This window comes from Pholis gunnellus (genome assembly GCF_910591455.1).
Source record: "Pholis gunnellus genome assembly, chromosome: 6".
Taxonomy (NCBI): Eukaryota; Metazoa; Chordata; class Actinopteri; order Perciformes; family Pholidae; genus Pholis; species Pholis gunnellus.
The window spans coordinates 7270630-7290629 of NC_136532.1; the positions used below are offsets into that span (position 1 = coordinate 7270630).

Genomic DNA, 20000 nt, shown 5'->3' on the forward strand with positions numbered 1-20000 from the left:
GACACAATTACTGACTCAAACAAAAAGGAATTTTATTTTGACAATATATTTATATTTGCCCCATTTAATACTATAAAAACAGAGCAATAATTATCGCATAAGCACACAGTAGCTGTTATATACAAAAGTGACACGAGAGAGATATTTTGCCATTTTATACACATAAAACTCGTATTAAACAATTTCAATGTGCATAAGCAATGGACAGTTCAGAGATCTTGATTCAGCCCCATCCACGTCTGGTCTCTACGCCTGCTGGACTGCAGCCTTGGCAGCTAACCGCTCCTGTTTCTCCTGCTCGGCCTTCTCCCTCATCTCTTTCTCTCTCTTGATCAGCTGCCTATTCTCGGCCCCCCAGGCCTGCAACCGGCTCAGGTACTGCTCCAAGTCGAGGTTCTCTGCAGCGGCCAGGTTCTGCTGGGCCAGAGCGGCCACTAAGGCCTGGAAGGAGGCAGAGTCCACTTTACCCTGAGACTCCAGCTGGCTGCTCAGTTCCTGAAGAGGCAGGGAAACAAAGAGAGGTTGAAGCACCAAATGGGGACCTCATTGCTTCATCCAAATAACTTGAGTGGCAAATTAAATAAATAAACATAACTGCTGTGAACTGCATATTTCAGTTCTGCACATGTTGTAGACATGTGCATCTGTTAATATTACTTTTTTTTTTAAGTACTGGCCAGTCCGATTTTAAAAGACTGTAACGTGTTGACTTTTTTTACCGCTATTAATAATATGGACTGACGTTATTCCAAAAAGCCACCAATGAAACCATCCCTCAGTCATTACATGGGTATTTTTAAAAAGAAAAACCCAGACATTTCCCTCTGCATTTGACAACAGAGCAAGGCAGGATACAATCTTAAGCTGACAAAACAATATCAGTGGGAATGCTGCACCATGCCTGCTAAACCATTGTTTTATTATCAAAAACATGGAGATGGCCCAACCAGCTATTGCTGGCATGAACATTGCTTTAGGCTACAAAGTCTCATCTCAAGAATATTATATGTTAAGTTACGGTTTTCATTCAAATTAAATGTTTAGGATAAAAACAACCTTAGTATGCTACCCACACACATACAACCCCAGTCATGACAGGAAACACTGTTTACCACATGTTTACCGGCTCGCCTTGACTAGGAAAACTAATGTAAATTCAGGAGCTACAAAACAAAAGCACACCTGCTGTTCACAACAAACACCCACCTTGAATCTGCTGACATACTGCGATAGCTTAGCCTGCTCGGCCTGATCATCTTCATCTTTGGCGTCTTCTTTCTTCTCCTCCTCACCTGCTGACTCCGCTCCGGAGGAGTCGCTGTCTGAGGTAGAGGACAGTTCCTGCAGCAAGTCATTCACGTAGTCCAGCTGAAGAATAATGAAAAAGTACGATGAGAATACAGAAAGATCATTATTTTTCATTTATTATGTTCACAAAATCAATGCAAAGTGCAGTTCTGAAACAGCTGTTACTGCCTGAAAAGACTTTATCTGATTTATATTAAATTAGTTGTATAAAAAATTACATATTTTAGCAAGATGCAGTTTGTTATATATAAAGATTGTAGAAAAGGAGTCATGACGAACGAGGCTGAACACTTCACCTCTTAATCTTGGGAAGAATAAGATTAACTTGAGGCGGCAGCACCTTCATTTGAGATGTAATATTTCCTCTCTGTCCTACGGTGTTATCGGCTCTGTCTACATCATTGCGGTGCCCATGTCTGACACACTCTGTTTAGTTCCTGTTGCAATGATTCTCACAGACGTCTTCTGTGCTCCAGGCTCTTCAAAATCTCATTAGACGTGGACAAAGCTGGGCTATTGGACTGGACAGCACAGGCCGGATTAGAGGCGCCACACCCGACTGTGCGCTGGTGCAAATATGTAAAAATTACAATATGACAGCATGTGTGGTTCATCTCAGTAGATGAAGACTGTCTGTGTTATACACCCCACCTGGAGAGTAACAACTGTCTCTACTGTGTGTGTGTGTGTGTGTGTGTGTGTGTGTGTGTGTGTGTGTGTGTGTGTGTGTGTGTGTGTGTAATGCTAACAGGTATGACTACACAGGATCCTATTGGAAAGAAAGTTGAGGACAGTCTAACACTTTGGAATATATGTTTGTTTGATGTCAAACCTACAGTCAGAGGAGAAGACCGATAACAAGGACTAATCCAGTAAGAGTTTCTTGCATTTATTCATTATAAAAGATAAAAATATGCATTTCCCCTGCTCCAAAGCCACTTGTGATATGAACCAATTAAGGATGCGCCAACAATCTTATTTTCTCCTGATGCCAATTACTTCAACTCGGTATCTGTTGACACCGAGAACTGATCTGATACCAGTGCTCTCTTTTCCCCAAATGTAAAAGCTGCTTACCACACTAGACTGTGTGAAGCAAATGATAAATAGCTGAATAATCAACAAGATCTTAAAACGTACATTTTTCGAAATGTTCTTCTTTCTGATGATTTGTTTTGTGTAAGATGCACACACACACATGCACACGCACACACACACACATACACACAAAGACTCTTTGAACTTGATTTCCTCAGCCCTTACTGTGTCTTTGGACAGCTTGACGTCAGCAGAAGCAGTGGCCACTCTCTCCATGACAGCCAGGGCTCGGCCCAGATATCCACGACCCCAGAAGAGAGGCATCCCTCTGAACACGGCATGTATGCCCTCTAACATCTCTACCTTGCCTGGATGGGGAAGGAGGAGGAGGATAAATGAAACAAACTGCAGAATGAAAGGACAGGAGATGAATCACATAAAAACAACAACAACAACAACACCAACACCACTGTGAGGGAAGAAACTCATCTACACACCCAGCAGAGCATTGCCGAGTAGCTGAGCGCTGAGGCCAACAGTGTTGTCTTGCTGCAGTCCACAGATGAGCAGCGACGCCCCCAACGCCCGCTCCTCTGACACCTGAACACAGCGAGGAACAAGAGTAAGCATCTTATCAGGGAACACGGTCGATAGTTCCGCTGCGACATTCAAACGCTGATGAGTTGCCGCTGTTTCACTCACAGTGATCTGTGGCTTCGTTGTTTGGTAACTGCCCAAGGCGTACAGAGACAGGATCTGTGTGGAGGGACGGTCGAAGGCCTCCTGAAGCATCACCTCTTCAACCACAGAGCACGCACCTGTACATTTACAACAAAACACATGACGTCATTTCCACATGACACTTGTGTTGTTTTCTTTCTATACCGCAAGTTCTTTTTCAGGTAATTCCTCTGTTCCCTTAAATCAAATATTAGTTCTTCTTAGTTATCATAAATTACAATGAGATTGAATGTAATGCTTTTCAACTCGCTGTTCTTGCAGTGCGCGATGGTCACCTTTTGCGAAGTTAAAAAGGGTAAGTTAGTCTCCCTATTGGTCCACACAAAACTGCCACTATCTTTTGACATTTCCTCAGGTTTTTTAAGCGCAAAATGAAAATGTGCGTACAAACAGCTTCATTTTCAGAAACTACTTAGTGACATAAATGTGACTCACAGGTGTGTTTAATAGTTTTTGAACAACAATGGAGTTTTATGACAACGATAATTAAGATAAATCAGACTTTAGCTACAGTGGATCATTGCTGTTTTTTTTCTTTTCTAATTATAAACAGTGAATTCATGATTTTATCTGATGTAATCACAACTTCAACATGCAACTGAAAACACTGTAATACCGACTATGTGCCTTCACTATTCGCCAAAAACTATATACTGTTTACTTTCTCATGTTATTGCAGACAAAAAGAGTGAGGCTTCCCCTTCACCTCTGTCTTTTACAAACAGGGAAAGACATGTTTGAAATTGGATTTTAGTGATTTGATTGAAAAGGTGCTTTAAAAAAGCCTTACTTTTAAAGTCTCCATCCTTAATGTAAGAATCTATGAGCAGGTTGAAGGTGAAGTCATCTGGGAATATTCCATACTGGACCTGCACACACACACACACATGGTCTTTTACATTATTTATCCAAGAACATTGACTGTTTACCATTCATGATTTTGTAAAGGCAGTGTATATCACACAATAACACAACTGCTGGTTCTAATGCGTCACTGACATCGAGGCCTCTTATCTCACGGCAACACGACACCAATTAAAAACAACATCAGAGGTCGGCCATACTGACCGAGTATGCTGCGTTTGACCTCATCGTAAACACGTAATGGGCTAGTCAGTGTATGTCTCTGCTTTTGGAATAATTCAGTGATTCCCAGACACAAAGACTCATTCGGGAACAGTGCACATGCTGTGCTGAAAATGTCAAACATGTTTGATGTAATTTGTGTTGCTCAGATCAGTTTGAAAATGCATCTGGGTGGTTGAGATTGGATCTGTGATCGCTCACACTGCTAGATAACTGCAGCTGTCGGCCGCGATCAGGAGCCTCTGATCAGATTTCATCTCTGATTATAAAGATGGGCCTCCTTTACACTGACCAAAGAGTCTTCTGTGTTCAGTTTATTGTTTTAAATATGAGGAGGGATTATAATGTGTTGTGTACCTTGTTTTTAACTGTGTGCAGGGCCTTCTCTCTGGCCCCGTATTTTAGACACTGCCTGATCCAACTGTGGACGGTCCAGTCCCTCAGGTACCAACAGTTTGGACTGTGGCGAAACCTGGAGGGATGAAAAAAAACAAAAGGTTTTTCTTTTTTATATTTCGAGTTGTGCAATCTAAAGATAAAAAAAGATTTTAAAAAAGGACCACATTTGAATGTCATAACAAACTATTTTGTTTGCTGAAACAGAAAAAGCAAGGAGTAAACAGGAAAGGTCTGGGGTTGCCCCGAACAAAGAAAAGCATGTGACTGAACGTAAACCAAAACAGAAAAACCAAACAGACAATTCATTCCAAGAAAAGCCCCCACGACATTGGTACCACGCAAAACCAAGGAAGCAGCAGAAACGGATGCGGAAAGAGTAAAATGATCCCTCTTACTTGTAAAGGTAGTACTCCGCTTGATCCACTTCCTCTCGAGATGAAATGTTGTCAACAAACTGACGCACAAACAGAAAATTCATAGTTACAGAAAACTGCCATCAAATCCAAACCTATTTGTTGATTTATCTGTGACAGGTTGACCAAATGAAATACAGGCGATGTAAATCTAGAGCTTACCCGAGACACAGTCAGAGAACTAACTGGGAGATTCCTGTCGTATGTCCTGTCCATAGCGGTGGCCAGTAAAGCTGCAAGGAAAACAAACAACAAGTTCATCATGTTCTATGCAATCTCATCAGAGTGTATTTAACTGTATGGCTGTGTTTAATTGTACCCACACTGTTGAACAGTTTACAATCAGTGCAGCATGACACTGCAGTGTTACACTGCCTCCCTGTGTTGATCGAGTGCACACACAGTAACGACTCGTGTTCGACTGCTGCATGCAGCAAAAACATGTCTTCAATCGTTTTGTGATGAAATAACCTCCAACAATACTTCTGGATGTGGATCTATGTCAGCTACAAATCACATTTCATCTCAATCGTAACTGGTGATTATAGCGGGGCACGGTACTGGTGCTGTTACAGTACTTTTTCAGCCAGATACAGATAATGTAAAACCCCGTAAACAAGTCAACGACAACTTCAGAGTTTCATTTTGTCTTAACACAAAATAAACTAACACTATTTAGCTACACAACATTAGAACTTTGCCTCAAAATACAACCTAAAATTGGTAAAATTATGATTAGAAAATCTGGAAAATATCAGACCAAGAACAAAAGTCAAGTCAATTTTATTTATTTAGCCCAATATCTTTAATCACACAATCTCAGGGGGCCACATAATAAAATGACAGAGTAGACAATGAGGTCATCTCACCTGAGTGAGCAGGTATTTAATACTTGACAGTTTTCAATACCTTCAGTCTGCACCCAAAAACTACAGATGTTAGAGTTCAGCATTCTGAATCTTTTACAATTCATACTTTAAGATTAAAAAACATCCCATGCAGGAGAGAAACGTGACCTCCTTTTGCCTGAATTTGGAAGACCGAGTGCAACTTATACTGAACTTAACTTAACTTGAACCCATTTGAAGTATTTGATATCTTGCTTGGTTTTTGTAACTTGTTTTGAAATAGCTTTTTAAATGCAGTTCACACTATTATTGTTTTCATCATTGAGGATTACATTGTTGATTAATGACATTCTATATGGAATAGGTGCCGAATTAGGTTCTTTTGGATATTGCCAACACACCCTGACCTCTATCCACGTTGGAGACTAGTTATTGTTGTCTGGACCGGTTCTCTCTCTTACCCAGGTTCTGAGGATCCTTCTCTTTCGCCTCCCACACGTTGGTGTCTGTGTAAGCTGCCGAGAGCATCCATCTCCTGGCTGCAAAGACAAGCAGTCAACCAGGTCATGCAGATACAAACACTACACGTCTATGAGCTGGTAGACATCACTTTAGGAGACCTCAACAACAGCAAACCGCGTGTTGAAGCCTCGGATTGTCAACTTTAACGTTAGCTACAGTTAGCTAACGACGTGAACTGGAGACATTTAGCTTCGAAACATCACAACAACGACAATGAAAGCCATAGAAATAGAAGGTGAACAAAGAAATACAATCATATTAAACTATGATTTTATTGTGCCCGGATGCAAGACGTGTTTACCTGAAAGAGACGGAGATAAACATTTAACTTTGACAGCTGCAGTCACACATCGCTTCCAAACGGAGGCTGCCATGTTTGGACGATACCATTTCTCAGCCGGGACGGGGGGATATTTGATAGTTCCCTCAAATTGCCACAAGAGGGTTATACCAAAAGTGAGACACAGCGGAAATAGGCTACTTACCCTATTAACGTTGCGTTTTTTTATTAATAATTTGCACCGTAAACGTATATTGATAATTATTCACGAATAACGTTGTAAAGACACAAATTATTTAATTAATTTCTTTAAAAAACACCAATGATAATAACAAGCCTCAGATGAAAGGTTTTGGCTTTGGAGCCTGTTTATTTCGTTCTATGGATGTGAAAAGATGCATAAAATACTCCAGCCCAACGACCACAAGGTGCAACATCACATCAAATACAAGAATTTCAGCATCGATGCCAATTAAAAAAAATCAGTATATTTACCCATTAATGACTATACTCAATAAACAAAAAAAGTATTTCCCTTTTTAAATAACAATAAAGATATAGTCTATATTTAGCCTAAATCTTTTCAAGGCTTGAAGGGATGAAGGAACTCTTTTTACAAATCGTTTATCCTTTTTTCAATTTCCTACAAACAATGTTCTTGGAACAGTTTGTGTCCGATTGATTGACATCAGTAAAATGCACACATAAATTGGTTGGCTGGTGTGGATAAAGTGTGCTTTGACATTACATTAAGATAAATCTCTTGAATATAAATTAAATTAGAGCTCAACACAGTACAGTACAGCTGTTACAACAGTAGAGGGCGCTGTTTATATACACAGGCGACGAAGAAGTGGCGCAGCTTCACTTCGCCCTGTGGCACTGCACAGAAAGCCATGAACAGTCCCACTGTTAGTTACTCAGCATCATGGAGGACTGCTTCTCGAGGCTTATCAGGACATTAGATTAATGCAGTCATGTTTAGAAGACTTCAGACAATCCTTGGAATAGTACCATACCCTAAAAGTAAAGCATGAGGGATGATGGCCCCCTAAATTGGGAGTAGAGCTGTTTTATTTTCCACAACATTCCTTTAACGTATATTCATTTCTCTGTTTCCAGCAAGGCCTGTGACCTGTTGTCCTCTCACCTCCCTTTCAGTGCTTTTGTTTTTGATGATGACGGCCCTCAGCTATAATTACAGCAAGACTTCTTGGCTGTGGGTCAAAGGAGGTGACAGGTTGAAACTCGGGTGGGACAGTTTTGTAAAACAAAACGTGGAAGAATTTCAGCACCATCTCGTTTTCTCATTTGCCAGCAAAACAGGAAGCTCCTCCACGACCTGCACTAGAGAGAATTGACAGGAAATAAACATTTCTACACGCACAAGATACAGCTATCTTTTCAGGAATATTCTCTATTTTGTTGTATTGTGATTCGTTGGTGCCTTGCTGTGTCCTCTTGTTGGTGTTGTTGAAGCCAATACTTATATCCGAAATCCCATCTCAAACTTCTTCTCACACTGCTCTCCTCGTCTGAATAGGTGTTTGTTTGTGGACGTGTTCCAGTGATGCAAAGAATTCAGATGTATTCGTTTTCAGTATCTCAGTTAAGCGCTCCTTTTTTATTTCACAGCCTTAGCATCACACAGGGTAACATAGTACAGCGTATCTGGATAGGTGAGTGAGACAGAAAGGCATGTGACACAAAAACACATGATGACAAGTCGTTTTGTTGGGGTACTTTTTTCCAGCAATAAGAATGCTATTGCCTATGACCGTGTTGTTATATGCTTGAGATACATCACATGTCGCCCATAATGTTATATATTTGCAGATAAGTTGAAAACAAACAGCATATAAATTATGCTAATTCTTCGCCTCTATAGTATAAAAAAATACAGAATGGCAAACGAATATAAAGGTTATGGCCTTAATTACAAAAAAAATGTATAAAACAGAGATTTAAGTCTTTTTTTAGATGTGTTTAAGGCCAACCACAGCACGGGTAGCAGTAAATGTGTAACATCAACTTTATTTACAGCTTTATTTGAGTTTAAATGATTTTATTAATCTCTGTGCGGTGCCTAAAATGACTGGTTCATAAATCTGGTTCATAAATCTTTCCATCTTGTCATGGTTATGATTGTTGTGTGTGTGCAAAGCAGAACAATCACCTGCTTCTCACCGCAGGATTCATGTTCCCATCGGTACCTGTTCTCCTGTGTGTTTGGGTCTTTTGCATTCTCGTGATCTCTAAAGTTTCAGTTCGTTAAAAACACACAGGAGGGATAGAATTACCTTGTGAAACGCCATCCTTCCTGAAGTCTCTGAGGTGTGGTCGTTTATGTATGTGTTGTTCCTCAGTGACTGCACAACATGATGCTGCTGAGAGGAGCTGATTCCAGATAGTTGATAACAAACTGTGGGCTCCTCTCCGAGCCAGTGGTCTGGATTTGAAACGTATAGGTGAGGAAAGGAAAGGGGAGGAGGATGTGAGGACTTCCTCAAACTGTTTGCAGTTTCGCCCTGCAGGACGCGGTGGTCGTCACTGGTAGAAATGGAGAAGCTGCTGTTCTGCATTTCATCTGACAAGAAATGGCTCAGTGTTTACCTGAACTGGCACAGCAGGGTGAGGTATAATGTGACATCACAGCCCAGTGAGCTCAGTGTTGTTTTGAAACACAGTGAACAAATGAACAGTTTGCTAAATTACTTCATGAAATGTAACACAAGATGCACTGTATGATAATGTATCTTCTTTGTCATGAAAAAAACTCTTTCATTCGAGGAGAATTTTCTGTTTTCAGTGACGCTTCTGCAATGAGCAGAAACAATGCTTTATTCAGAGTCATACAGACATATGAAGCCTTTGTCTGGGACACCCACTGTGTCCGTCACTGCTGTTTGATCACAACCTAAAAGAGAGAACGGGAGAGGTGTTTTCTCTTCCTCTTCCTCTGCTTTGAAAGAGAAGCAGGAGGAGAAAGGCAAGCCTTTTGAAAGTCACGGCAATCACCTCTTGCTTGGTGAAGAACATGTCAGACGGAGAGGGTTGACTTTCAACGGCTGTTTTTATATTCTTTAAAAAACGGTTGTGTTTATAATGCGTCTAAAAGCACAAACTGCAGATTTCATTTAACAGGTTCATGTGTCCAAGCTTTTATTTTTGTATTAGCAGTATCACATCCAGATGATTTCACCATTACACTGCCGTACAATTAAAACATCCCCCAAAACTGAACTAACAAAGGCATGTAGATTTAACAAAATCTAGACATTAGACATACAAAACTAAATCACAGTTTATTTCATTAAAACACCAAAGATTTGAGAAAATCAAGCTTTTTCATATCTGTATCTGTTAAAAACACAATGTCCCACAAACAAACAAAACTAAATAACCCCAACACATGCCCAATTTTTGATTTTGACATCATAGATTTATACATTTAAAAGACAGTCAAAGTTAAGCAAAATTGCATATTTCAGTCAATATTGCAAATTTATTTGTAAAAAAAACATACAAAATGTAATCATACTTATCCACTCATAAATGCACATGAACCCTCTGTCAGTGACTATTAATCAGTGTATGTTCTGTACATGCATTACGATTCACAGCTTTGTATTTCAGTCGCTTCACTGTTATTTTCTGCTCGGTTAATAACCATGATATGTTCATCTTTCATTTTGGTTCTAAGCTACTAAACCACATCATCTAGTTTCAGTTAGACACAGACACACTTTACTTCACTTTCCTGTCAAAACAACAAAACAGTCTTCCCTAAAACCTGCATCTTCTTCTCACTCTTTGTCTAATTGTATACTCTTCTTCATTCCGTGGACCCGTAACTCCTAATTAATTCACATATGCGCGAGCGATGCATTATTTCACCTGTCTCTGATCTACTCTGGTTCCTCTCTGATTGCTGCGTCACACATGCCGTCCATCTGCTGTTTGCTTTGCTCTGGCTCGTCTCGCTCTTGGTGATCTACTTCTAGTTCTGCCATCTCGGATGTCTCTTCTGACTGTAAGGGGTGCGTCTGGTCACCTCTGGGATCTCCAGAGTGTCCCTCTGCTGCTGCCTCCCTCTTTTCCTCTAAACTCTGCTGACACATTTCTTTCTGCTTCTCTTCCGGCCTTAGCTCAGCTGGAGACCCCTGCTCTCTCTCCTCCAGCTCAGCCATGTACTCGTCCTCGCCTGCTGGCTCATGTTGGTCCACCTCGGGGCTGTACTGGCTCCTTCTGTACAAACTCTCCTCATCCTCCTCCTGACACGAGCTTCCAGGGACGCTCTCGCCATCCGATTGGGAGAGACGGAGGCCGGGCAGGCCCGGGGGCTTCTGGGAAAGGTCAAACGGCTCCTCTTGGCTGAAGCGGGTGAGGAGGCCCATGGGAGTGGACATGCAGAATCGCCCCCTTCGCCTGAACACTGAAGTCAGAGAAATGATTGATTACATCGAGCTACTTTTGCGGCAAAAATCAATAATCCATCTACAACATGTGTATCCTTACATCTTTCATCCAGCCCTCTGTCCATGACGCCGTGTTTGACCTTCATGTGTCTGGTGAGGTTTCCCTTCAGCGTGAACTTGCTCGGGCAGTAGAGGCATTTGAAGGGTTTGCTGTCTGAGTGGAGATGCATGTGGCCCATTAGATTGTGCATCCTGTTGAACTCCTTACCACAAAGCTGCGAGACAAAGGGAGAGGAGAATGTGGAGCCATATAAGCAACTTCACACTTTTACATGGCTCACGTCAAATTCATTGCAACTCAGCTGAGCACTGCAGCAGCTTCCTGTGTTCTCCGCTGGTCATAGCGTTTTTTCCCGTTTCCAGTCTTTATGCTAAGCTAAGCTAATTAGCTGCTGGTTCAAGCTACACATTTACCATACAGACGTGAGAGTGGTATAATTTCATCTAACTACCGCCCAGGAAGCATTTACAGAATTGCCATTTTCAAAGTGTGTTATCATAACACATTATTACCTATTGATGATTGGTTGTGCTAATTTTGACTACTTTGTATACCATTTTAGTCAATGAGAAATGATCATTTTAATGCTTATTATATGTTTTGTATAACAAACTTATATCTGCTAAGTAACTAGTAACTCTGGCTGGCGGATAAATGTAGCTGAGTGAATAAAAAAAATAGTTTTCCTTCTGAAATACAGTAGAGTAGAAATAGAAATAGTAATGCACAAGTGAAGCACAAGCAAAATAGCATGCAAACACAGTACTTGATTACTTTCCTCCACTGACTGTCGTAAACACTATTCAGGGAAATAAAAACAATAGGCCAACACCATCCACCTATTGTTTTTCTTTGTCTGCCAAATCTCTTTTGTTTGATTTGCGCAGACTGAGCTACGTAATCATGAATGAATGTGCAGGCAGTCAGATATAGAAAGACACACACCCTTTCTCCCTCCTCCTATCCTTGTTTTCCTCCTTTCCTCTTTGTCTTCCCCCCTCTGTCTGTCTCTCACTCCCTGACACACACACACACACACACACACACACGCACAAGAAAAACAGAAAGAGAGAGGAAGCAACATCGAGACAGGGCCAGGAGGAGAACAGGGAAGGGCAACTCCTGCGCTGTCCTTCCTCTGCATTCTTTTTTATTAGGGTGGTCCTTTCCTTCAGGAGGAGAGAGGGACTGTAAACTGTCCAAGAGGACCGTGAGAAAACAGGAAGCTCCCTCCAGCAGCAGAGAAAGCGAGATGAAATCTATTTGAGGGCCCTGTTCTCCGGGGAGGCTGGGGGGCCATTGTTAGAGAGGCAGTTTGTGCGGCGATATCCTTCCTATGGACAAGGAGGCTCCTCCTGCCAAAAGCCTCTCCGCTATCTGGTCATCGTCTCAGTCCAGACTCTCCAGAAAAGTGGAGAAATCCTTAAATAGCAGCTACCACTGAATATTAAAGGTGCTTGGCTGTGATTATCAATGAATACACATTGGTTAATTAAGTTTTCAATAAAGGTAGAACCTGGAGTCTCAATGCCTATATCCTAACCCCTGTTAGCATGTTGTGTTATACACTTATTTGCTTTCTTGCCGAGAGTGAGATGAAAAAAATAAATGGCATTATTATGTCAGACGCTTAACATCAAGCTTAATATTTACATTAAGATTAACCACATTAAGATTAAGCAGCAGAAAGACTGGAAACAAGGGGAACGAGCTAGCCTGGCTCTGTCCAAAGGTAACAATATCTGCCACATAACCCCCGTAACACCACAAGTATTAAGTTTACAGTCGGATTTTTGTATGAATTTAACGAATTGAGGTGCTGATAGGTGTGTTTTGTTGCCTTTGGACGGAGCTAAGCTAGGTGATTACCCCTGTTTCCAGTATCTATGCTAAGCTAAGCTAACTATGTGTGCTAACTATTCCTTTCCTCTGTGAGCGAAAGAGGAATTGAAGGCCAAAACAAGACGCAAAGAGCCAACCAAAACCAACCTTGCATTTATAGGGCTTGATGTCCGAGTGGACGATCATGTGAGCCTTCAGAGTCTGTTTTTGGACAAAACTCTTGAAGCACATCTGGCACTGATAGGCCCGTATGTTGGTGTGGATGAGGACATGGCGCTTCATGTTGGCCAACAGGGTGAACTCACGACCACAGATGCGACACTTGTGCTCCTTCACCCCCTGAAGAACGAGAGAATGTAGAGATAGCGGCGTGAGAAATGTGGTCAACAGTCCGTCTGCTGCTTAACATCTTAGTTTAGTTAACCCCACTGATCTTTATTTTAACATCTTTATTCCATTTGTTTGTGGAGATCCCAAAGTTTCCAAAGATACCAAACTATTTTTTGTTTTGTTTTTGTGAAATGTGTATAAAATGACACCTAGACATCAGAAGTATTGGGTTTCAATATGTAACTCAGTGTAAACATCGTACTGCTTCACATACTACAACATACTTGATACGTCAAACAGTGTGGAATCATGTTTTTATGCACCTGTGGAAATAAAGATGGAAACTGGATATTAAGGGGTTAAAAATAGCTTCAGAAGCCAGAATTTAAGGGAAAATTGCTTTGAGACAGTTGCCAAAACAACCTGTTAGGCTAGCGTCCAACATATTGGTGCCATCACTATCAAAAATGGGCACAAGGAATAATGGAAATGTCTTGATTTGACAGCAAAATTGATACCTCTGTTTGGTGCCAAAAATCCATGCCATTGCCTCCAACAGCTGTCAAAAAAATGACAAAATGCTGTCTTTATATTTGTCTTCCTAATTAAACCTACTTTGTGAGTGAGCGTGTGCTGTTTCAGGTGGTGTGACTGGATGAACTCCATCCCACACTCGCTGCAGATATACGGTCTGATGTCTTTGTGTTTCATCATGTGGTTCTGAAGCTGGCTCGGGTACTGGAACGTCTTCTGGCACTCTGCACACCTGCAGGAACAACATGTAGCCTATACGGTTACCTCTTTATTGAGACAAATACAGATCTTCACTGTTAAAGCAGTCATTCAACATTTCGGGACATGTGTTTGCTTTCTGAAATAGATGAGAAGATCGATACCATGCTTTAATGTCCAGCTAGCAACCTGTTAGCTTAGCTTAGCATAAAGACAGAAAACAAGGAGAAACAGCAAACAAAATGTCACAAAATCTGCTTACCAGCATCTCTATTATTATTATTATCTGTAAAATATTCAATGTTACTATCGATGTAATAATAAAAGTGTATATTTAACACATGGTTGTCTTACAGGGTATCATGTGGTACATTGTGTTAACATTGGACTGAGCCAGGCTACTTAATTCTCCATTTCCATATTTATGCTAAGCTAAGCTAACTAGCTGCTAGCTGTAGCTTCATATTTAGCTTACAGACATGAGTGGTGTCTATCTTTCATCAAAAAAACAAATAAAGTTTGTTTCCAAAATGTCCAACTATTGTGTTACAAATACAACCATTATGATATTTCAGCAAAGGTGAAGAGTTTTGTGCTCACCTGTACAAGGTGGGGCCACGATGGACGGTCAGGTGCCTCTTCAGCTGGGTCAGCGTGGGAAAATCCAGCCCGCACTCCACACAAACGTTCTCCTGTCCTTTGTCGTGCTTCAGCTCGTGAGCGCGAAGCTCACTGGGGTAAGCAAAGCCTCTACCGCACACACTGCAGCTGGAGGGACGGGTAAAGTGTGTGAAAGATCAGCTTCAAAAGAGGACAGTTGAAAATAAACAAAAACAGCTGCTGTAAAACATCTACCTGTATGGCTTCACATCGCTGTGCTGCATCATGTGTCTCTTCAGGTGGCTGGTCTGAGTGAAGGCCTTGTGGCACACCTGGCACTTGTGGGGCCTCATGCCCTGGTGGGTGAGCAGGTGTGTGTGCAGGTGGCTCAGCTGCTTAAACAGCTTCCCACACAGGTGGCATCCATGTGGCTTGATGCCGTTGTGCCCCAGGATGTGCGTTACCAGGTTGTACTTGGAGGTGTAGGACTTCTCACACATGCGACACTTCCATCTCTTCTGGCCTCCACCCACGTCTACATAATAACTGTCATCCACGTGGACGTTGAGGCCGAGCTTTTCAGCACTGGTCGTCCCACCCCGAGGGGGTCCTTCACGGCCGCGATGCCCGGGGCGGAGGTCCTCTCTTGGGTAGAAAGAACCAGGGGAGAGGTGCATGACGGGGCCGGGCATGAAGAAAGGGTATGGGAGGAGGCTGTGGTGGAGAGGTGGGAAGTAGGGAGGGGGGAGGAGGAGAGGAGAGGGAGGCCAAACAGGGGAAGGACTGAGAGGCTCCAGTTTCACCTGCACAGGTAGATTCATACCTGGCGATCTGTGATGAAGATGCAGTGCGTTTAGCTCGATCATACTGGGGATGGGCTTAGGAGATGGGGAGGAAATGGGGCGAGGTGGGAGGGAGAAGGGGATGTGAGAGAGGTGCACCGTCTTCTTACTGCTGCTTTTGTCTGCCTCCTCGACTCCTCTGTCGGGAGATTCACCTCTTTGGCCGTCCATTTTGAGAGGAGTTCTTTTGCGTTTTTGGGATCCTTCCCTTTGGGTGTAACCCGGACCAAGAAAGAAGGCGGGGGGGCTGAACGCGCCATAGTTGTCTTTGCTTGGTGATGTGCTGGGGTATCTGGCAGGGGAGAATTTGGGGGGCTTAATGTAGAGTGGAGGTGGGCTTAGGTAGAAACTGAGCTGAGATACTTGTCTTTGCTCATCTCTGAGTAGTGGCCTTCTTGCTGGTGAGAAATTCACTCTGTCCGTTTCCATCTTCTCTCTGCATTAGAAAGAGTGCAAGAAGTGGTTACAGTGGTGGAGGAAGTATTCAGATCCTTTACTTAAGTAGACGTAGCAGACGCAGCTCTGTGAAGTATGTATAGTAAATGTAGAGTAGGTAAAAGTACTCGTTCTGCAGGAAAAGAGCTCCAAGGCTGATATAGTATAATATATTACATTATCAGATTATTTACTGTTGATGCTAATGATGATCGAGCTAGTTACATTTGAACGGGTGTTGATTAGATGTTTTATAGGTGAAAAAACAACAACATTTTATTGTTTTTGTTTTTTTACTTTGGGATGTATCTTTCCTTTTTTATGTGAAATATTGGATACTTTTACCTCTTTGGGTCTTGTACAGGTATTTAAAGTGAACCTCCTGATATTTTATAAAGGGTCCCTTTTCAGTCAAAAGTTAAGAATCACTGGTTTAATCTTTAACAATTGTATATTTCAAGATCATCACATGTCTTGTTATGTAAAAACTTGATTTGAAAATTAATTATATCTTTTTGTTACATAAAAAGTACAATATAGTGGAAGGGTAAAGTATCATAAAAAAAAAATACTTAATTAAGTGAAGTACAAGTGCCTCAAAACAGAGTAAGGTTTATCCAAAGATTCTGTATCTGGTTTCTTTTGCTGATATGAAACTCTGAAGGTTTCAGTGGAAGGTATGTAACTGAGCACACAAACAGTCTTGTGTGGACACCCACACCTTTCAGTGTTCAACCTGAAACCTTTCACTTCTTTTTTTCTCACAGATCTCCTCCTCTCCTGAAAGTAGGAAGTTATCTGCGAAATGTTCACCTCTACCTCCCGCACACTTATCGCTTCTCCATGTCTTTTTTCTCTGCTCTGTTTATCTTCTTCTTTTTTTTTTTTTTTTTGCACTGATAGCCAGGAAGAACTTCCCCTTTTCTCCTCCACTGACAATGCTATACGTGATGCTTTAATCTGTATCTCTGTGAGCAGCCTGAAGTCAGCGGTCAATTAGATAACTGATATTTTTTAAAACTGTGAAATGTTAAGAAGTCATAGCTATGAATAACATCTCCACTGCAATGTGTATGTGCATACTTTAGTGTAGATGATGGCCATGGGTGAAAGGATGACGCTCGGAAGGGAACTGTCTTACTTCTGCATGACATCTGAAATGTGTTTAGCAATTTATTCTCTTCCTGTAAATAGCTCAGTGCTTATCAATGAGAAACTACTGAGATCCACATCAATGCACTGAAGCATAGTTCTACTTTACTGTCTGCTACATGTTATATGTATCTCTGTTGGTTGTTGCAAATGCTGCAACTACACTCTCTATACCACAATGCACACAAAATACATCTACGGATTATCTTCAACGTCGATTAATCTGCAGATTATTCAATCTCAAATAATCGTTTCATTGTTTGGTCAGAAAATACCAGTTACAATTTCTCAAAATGCAAAGAGACATCTTGTCATTAATGTCTTGTTTTGTCTGACGAAAACCTCAAAGAAAAGCTGCAGATTCTCATTTATATGCTGAAAAATTGTTTAGGTTAATATTTAGGTTTTTTCACTTGAACAATACTTGAATCGATTGATCTATTACCAGGATGGTACATTTTCTGTCAAGCAGCACAATATGATGATGACAACAAGTGAGGATGATCAAGTTTGGGGAAATCATGCGATGAAGATCAGTGCAGAGATTACAGATACATTGGCATTTCACATAGTTTAGTGTCACACAAAAACAAAAAAAACATCTCTCTTATAACAAAGAATATCACTCCATACCAATAAATAATGGAAATACAAGTTACAGGGACACAAGTACCTGAATGTAAATTAATGATATACAGAAAACATAGACCGCATGCAGGATGCAAGAAGAATGTTATTCTGCCTCTTCCAAAGATTCTGCAACACTTTCAGATGCACACTGACATTTTCAATGATTCCCTTTCAGTCTGTTTCAAACGCTCCCCTAGATATGAACCTGGTCTTTTATCCTCTTCACCTCTCCCGCTGAAGGTGAAGCGTGCAGAGACCCTGGGCTATGCTTTGCCACACCATGCATTCCAAACAATCCATTAAAAGCTGAAGCCCCTCCTCATATGCCAGCCAGTGCCATGGAAGTGTGTGTTTGTGTGAGGCTGCAGCGAAGTCTTGGCGTGTGTGTGTGGAACTCACCAGTTGAGTGTAGCAGAGTGTGTTTTCTGTGATGCTGTTTGGCTGAAGTGCTGCTGCAGCTGCTGCTGTTGTACCTGTATCTGCGTTTCTCTCCCTCCTGCTCGCACTGCAACTCTCCTGACAATGAGCCGCCCGTCCACGGATAGCATTTGAAGTGACTTAAGAAAGAGAACAGGAACAATCACTTTGTTCTCATTTTTCAGATGAGTACCTTCGGAGAGAAGGAAGGAAGGGAGGGGAGAGGAAGTCAACAAGCCTAGTGCCTTCCTGCAGAAAAATAAGGAAACACTAGATAGACATCTCAATTTCTCTATGAAATAGGGATTTTTGCACAGCTTTTGGAGGAATGGAGAGATGTGATGTTGCAGAAGAAAACAATGCAGTTTGAATGTTTAGCAGCTGTGAAGTGGAGCGATGGAAGAGGATCCCAGTCTGTCTCTTGACACAGCTTAAAGAAGTTCATGTTAGGAATGAATGATTTCACATGTAAAAAATTAATTCAATCTTTCGTTTTTGATGGAATTGATTTAAAGCACTGAAAGTATTTCAGGTATTTTAGGTTGCAGCAGATAAAGTTGATGGTCAGTCAGTTGTGGTGCATATTGTTCATCATAGGGACTTTGCACAATAACGTAGAGAAAACACCACCTCCGTGAAACATTTGGTGTTAAGTTCTTCTTTCTTTCTTCTTTCTGTATGGTCATTTTTGGAACCTTGTGTGTGGTGTTCCTGTTATTTTGTCCACCCCAGCATAAGCATGACAGATAAAAACAGTAACAGACGAAGGAAAATGAATGCATGGATAGGTTAAATGTGTCACCACAGCCACTAGGAGGCAAGATTGGCCCATTGTCTGAGTGACAACAAATAAGAAAGTAATGTCAGTCCACGTCTCAATGTCCCTCTCCACACTCTTGGCAGAGAAGTTGGCAAACACAGACAATGTTTTGAATTTATTTTTAATAGAGATGAGGTGGCAGTTAGTGGATCAGGAGGGAGCGGCAGTAATTGAGCTCATATCATTGAAACGGGGAAACTGTCTTTTATGGGCTGTGGCCGATCATTAGCTGTGTTAATTAGCCCATAAGACCAATTAACCTCAGACCTGGACAATGTGGGCCTCAATTCCTGGGAGGAATTAAGGACTTTTTAATAGAAAGGAATATTTGTAGTTGTGTGTGTGTGCGCGTGTGTGTGTGTGTGTGTGTGTGTGTGTGTGTGTGTGTGTGTGTGTGTGTGTGTGTGTGTGTGTGTGTGTGTGTGCGTTTGTGTGTGCATGTGTGTGTGTTTCCTCATCATTGTTTATGTTTACAGCAGGCCGAGGTGCAAAGACGAACTTCTTCTCATGACCTTTTTTAAACTAGCTTTTTTCAACTTCCCCCATCTTAAATGTTAATTTAAAGGAGACATATCATGCTCATTTCCAGGTTCATACGAGCATTTATGGTTTCTACTGGAACACATTAATATGCTTTAATGTTCAAAAAACTCTTTATTTTTCTCATACTGTCTGTCTGAATAAACCTGTATTCACCGTCTGTCTGAAACGCGCCATTTTAGCGTGTTTTAACAGAATTGCGTTGCTAGGCAACAGCTTGGGTCCGTGTTTACTTCCTGTCAGCTGATGTCATTCAATCTCAACTGCAACCGTAAATAAACCGGGCCACATTTAGAAGGTTTAAGTTCAAAACTGTGAAATGGTCGATATATATATATTGTATCGTGACATCAAAACCGTACAGAAATCCTGACGGCTCGTTTGAAGGCACAGTTTCTGTAAACTGGCTTTGTGTATTTCTACATGGATTGAGCGTTTCAATGCTTTCACATTATTTATATAGAACTTAGACCTGCTTTGCGATAAAAAAAAAAGAAATGAAAGTCTCACGTTTTGCAATATGGGACCTTAAATGACTTGATTTAA

General features: G+C 41.4%; 2 protein-coding genes across 2 annotated transcripts; both read right to left on the reverse strand.

Annotated features, from left to right (window-relative positions):
• Positions 1–15: 15 nt before the first annotated feature.
• Positions 16–6740, reverse strand: mrps27 (mitochondrial ribosomal protein S27). Its single transcript, XM_079161429.1, has 11 exons — positions 6657–6740; positions 6295–6372; positions 5148–5218; positions 4968–5026; positions 4531–4645; positions 3878–3956; positions 3049–3164; positions 2844–2946; positions 2572–2714; positions 1207–1368; positions 16–495 (listed from the first exon to the last, which is right to left on the reverse strand). Exons 1-11 carry the CDS (start codon positions 6727–6729, stop codon positions 247–249), a joined length of 1248 nt encoding a protein of 415 aa, XP_079017555.1. The 5' UTR covers positions 6730–6740; the 3' UTR covers positions 16–246.
• Positions 6741–9832: 3092 nt separating this feature from the next.
• znf366 (zinc finger protein 366) lies at positions 9833–18171 on the reverse strand. Its single transcript, XM_079160487.1, has 7 exons — positions 18077–18171; positions 14874–15896; positions 14619–14786; positions 13902–14052; positions 13104–13295; positions 11154–11328; positions 9833–11070 (listed from the first exon to the last, which is right to left on the reverse strand). Exons 2-7 carry the CDS (start codon positions 15887–15889, stop codon positions 10544–10546), a joined length of 2229 nt encoding a protein of 742 aa, XP_079016613.1. The 5' UTR covers positions 15890–15896; positions 18077–18171; the 3' UTR covers positions 9833–10543.
• Positions 18172–20000: the final 1829 nt, after the last annotated feature.

Excerpts from the sequence above, each read along its gene's own strand:
- mrps27 (XM_079161429.1), bottom strand. The coding sequence starts at position 6,729 with ATGGCAGCCTCCGTTTGGAAGCGATGTGTGACTGCAGCTGTCAAAGTT. Across the intron at positions 5,027-5,147 it reads GTTCTCTGACTGTGTCTCGG|TTTGTTGACAACATTTCATC; the intron begins GTAAGCTCTAGA and ends TTTGTGCGTCAG. Across the intron at positions 1,369-2,571 it reads TCAAGCTGTCCAAAGACACA|CTGGACTACGTGAATGACTT; the intron begins GTAAGGGCTGAG and ends ATTATTCTTCAG.
- znf366 (XM_079160487.1), bottom strand. The coding sequence starts at position 15,889 with ATGGAAACGGACAGAGTGAATTTCTCACCAGCAAGAAGGCCACTACTC. Across the intron at positions 13,296-13,901 it reads AGCACACGCTCACTCACAAA|GGGGTGAAGGAGCACAAGTG; the intron begins GTAGGTTTAATT and ends CTCGTTCTTCAG. Across the intron at positions 11,329-13,103 it reads TCAAGCCCTATAAATGCAAG|CTTTGTGGTAAGGAGTTCAA; the intron begins GTTGGTTTTGGT and ends TTTGTCTCGCAG.